The 2,181-nt window shown below is 40.8% G+C and overlaps 1 protein-coding gene across 1 annotated transcript; it reads right to left on the reverse strand.

The window, feature by feature from the left end:
* Positions 1-1,549: 1,549 nt before the first annotated feature.
* LOC106094375 (small ribosomal subunit protein eS28) lies at positions 1,550-1,981 on the reverse strand. The gene has a single exon (XM_013261590.2). It carries the CDS (start codon positions 1,895-1,897, stop codon positions 1,700-1,702), a length of 198 nt encoding a protein of 65 aa, XP_013117044.1. The 5' UTR covers positions 1,898-1,981; the 3' UTR covers positions 1,550-1,699.
* Between the last annotated feature and the right edge of the window lie 200 nt (positions 1,982-2,181).

Raw genomic sequence — 2,181 nt, forward strand, 5'->3', positions numbered from 1 at the left:
GATCACTTTGGACGCACACCATCCTAATCGCAGAGTTCCTAGATCTGGATACTCCACAGAATGAAGCGGACGAAAGATAGAGCACAACAAACTGCTACAACATGATCCATCCATCCATCCAGGTGCTGGGAAAGGCGGAGTACTCTCCAATTCATAGATCACTTTTAGCCTGTCGACAAGGAGTCGCCTAGTACATAATCGGTCGCGCCGCATATAGCCTGGCATAAAGTCTTAGCGCCAGCCCGCTTCTGAATATAAGAAAACTCAACATTGTAGGAAAACCATATCTCGATATTTAACAGGTGTTTAGATCCACAAACGCCATTAGATCCCCTGTTGTAAAATTTCTGCTGAAATGGTTCTGAGGTTCCTAAAAAAGTACTTTGCTTGACCAAATTTTTCGTAATATTTGAGAGCAAAGAACAATTCACAATTATCCGGGATTGTCTTGTGAATCAGATGAACTTTCAAAACATTCTTTTTGGAATATCTTATCTAATTAGCTGTGATCATAGAGTATTATGGTTTTGTCAAAAGCGCTTTATACAGCAAATTCTTTTGCCTAAAATGGGCAAGTGTACAACACACAGCTACAATAACATCAGCAACTTATGCAGTAAAATGCATGCAACATAAAGTTGCATTCATAAATAAATGATGCATTGAAGAACCGGCAATGTCTGCAAAAAGTCCAATCGACTTTAAATTCCAACTCGTACAAACCAATTGGCCGGTCTTTGGTTAGTTATGCAGTGCCAGGTGGTCTCGTCAGCTGTGACACGCAGTGGGATAATATTCAGAGCTGTCAGAATGCCGCTCTTAAAACTACAACGGGCTGTCTCCTCAATTTTCACGTGGACCACCTCCATTGGGAGACAAAGATCCTACCCGTGCGAAGACATAACTACATGCTGTCTAAGCAATACCTTCTGGGCTGTTATCGCAGAACTTGAGATCCAGCGCTACAAGAGAAAACCTCTAAATCAAGCGATGAATAGCAACCAGGTGAATGTGGTCCTTGGAAAACGACAGCTTCCCACCGCATCTGAAGAAATTGACCTTCCTCGGTAAACCAGAGTAGTTCTGGCTCAATTACGATCCGTTAGATCGCCTCAATTCCTGCAGAGCAAGGATTGTTGCCAACGTGCAGGATGTAGGTCTCGATTGTGACCAGGGACCACACGTCACCTGTTTAACTTCCCAGCTATACTCTCTCTTCTCAGAACCAGATCCCTCTGGACGCAGCACCCCATCTTAGCTGCAGAGTTCCTGAATCTGGATACGGATACTTAACAGAACCAAGCAGATGAAATATAGAACACAGCACACTGCTATAACAAATACGACGTCCTCTTTTTAAATTATCTGCGATTATTCGTAGCAGTACATAAATTTTCTGCTTGCTATACTCCAAACTGTTAAATTTTGTGGGTAAACAAACATGCAATAGTGAACCACTGCAGCGCCATCTTATACAACACCTTTAGTTATTTCTGAAAACACTGGTACGTACATTAAAACACATAAAATAAACAAATAACAAAACACATTTTGTCTTAAATCTTCAAAACTTTCCAGAGGCTTTTTATTGATGTCATCACTAAAACCTTCATGTTGTTAAATGTACATCACATTACAGTAAAAAAAAGATTTCCAATGTGTCATTATCCTCCCTCCAGCTTTGAACACAGCTCCTCTTTCAGCGAAGTCTTCTGGCTTCACGTTCAGATTCCAACAATGTCAAGATATCGCCTTCACGAACTGGTCCCTTAACGTTGCGGATGATTTGACGGTTTTGTTCACCAAGGAACTCCACTTTGACTTGGGTACATTGACCCTGGGAGCCAGTGCGGCCCAAGACTTTGATAACACGTGCCCAAACAACAGGTTTATCCATATTTTGTTAATAAATTGTGATTTTTCTATTAAAAAATTCACGTGCGACACACACACAAAGTGACAGCCGGAAACGAAAAGAAAGAAATTTTCGTTAAATGTTGGCGAATTTGCTTTTTTTCGTTAAATCTTCGTTCAATGTGCTATGTCTCAGAAGACTTTTCAAGGCAAATACAACTCTTGCATACACAGACAGAGTTGCATGTATGCTCAATCAATGGGTGATTCAAACAAGAGTTAAGTAAAGGCTGGTACTACAATATGTGCGCTTTTCACATTGAAAAT

Source organism: Stomoxys calcitrans, chromosome 4, assembly GCF_963082655.1.
Source record: "Stomoxys calcitrans chromosome 4, idStoCalc2.1, whole genome shotgun sequence".
In the NCBI taxonomy this organism is placed as follows: domain Eukaryota; kingdom Metazoa; phylum Arthropoda; class Insecta; order Diptera; family Muscidae; genus Stomoxys; species Stomoxys calcitrans.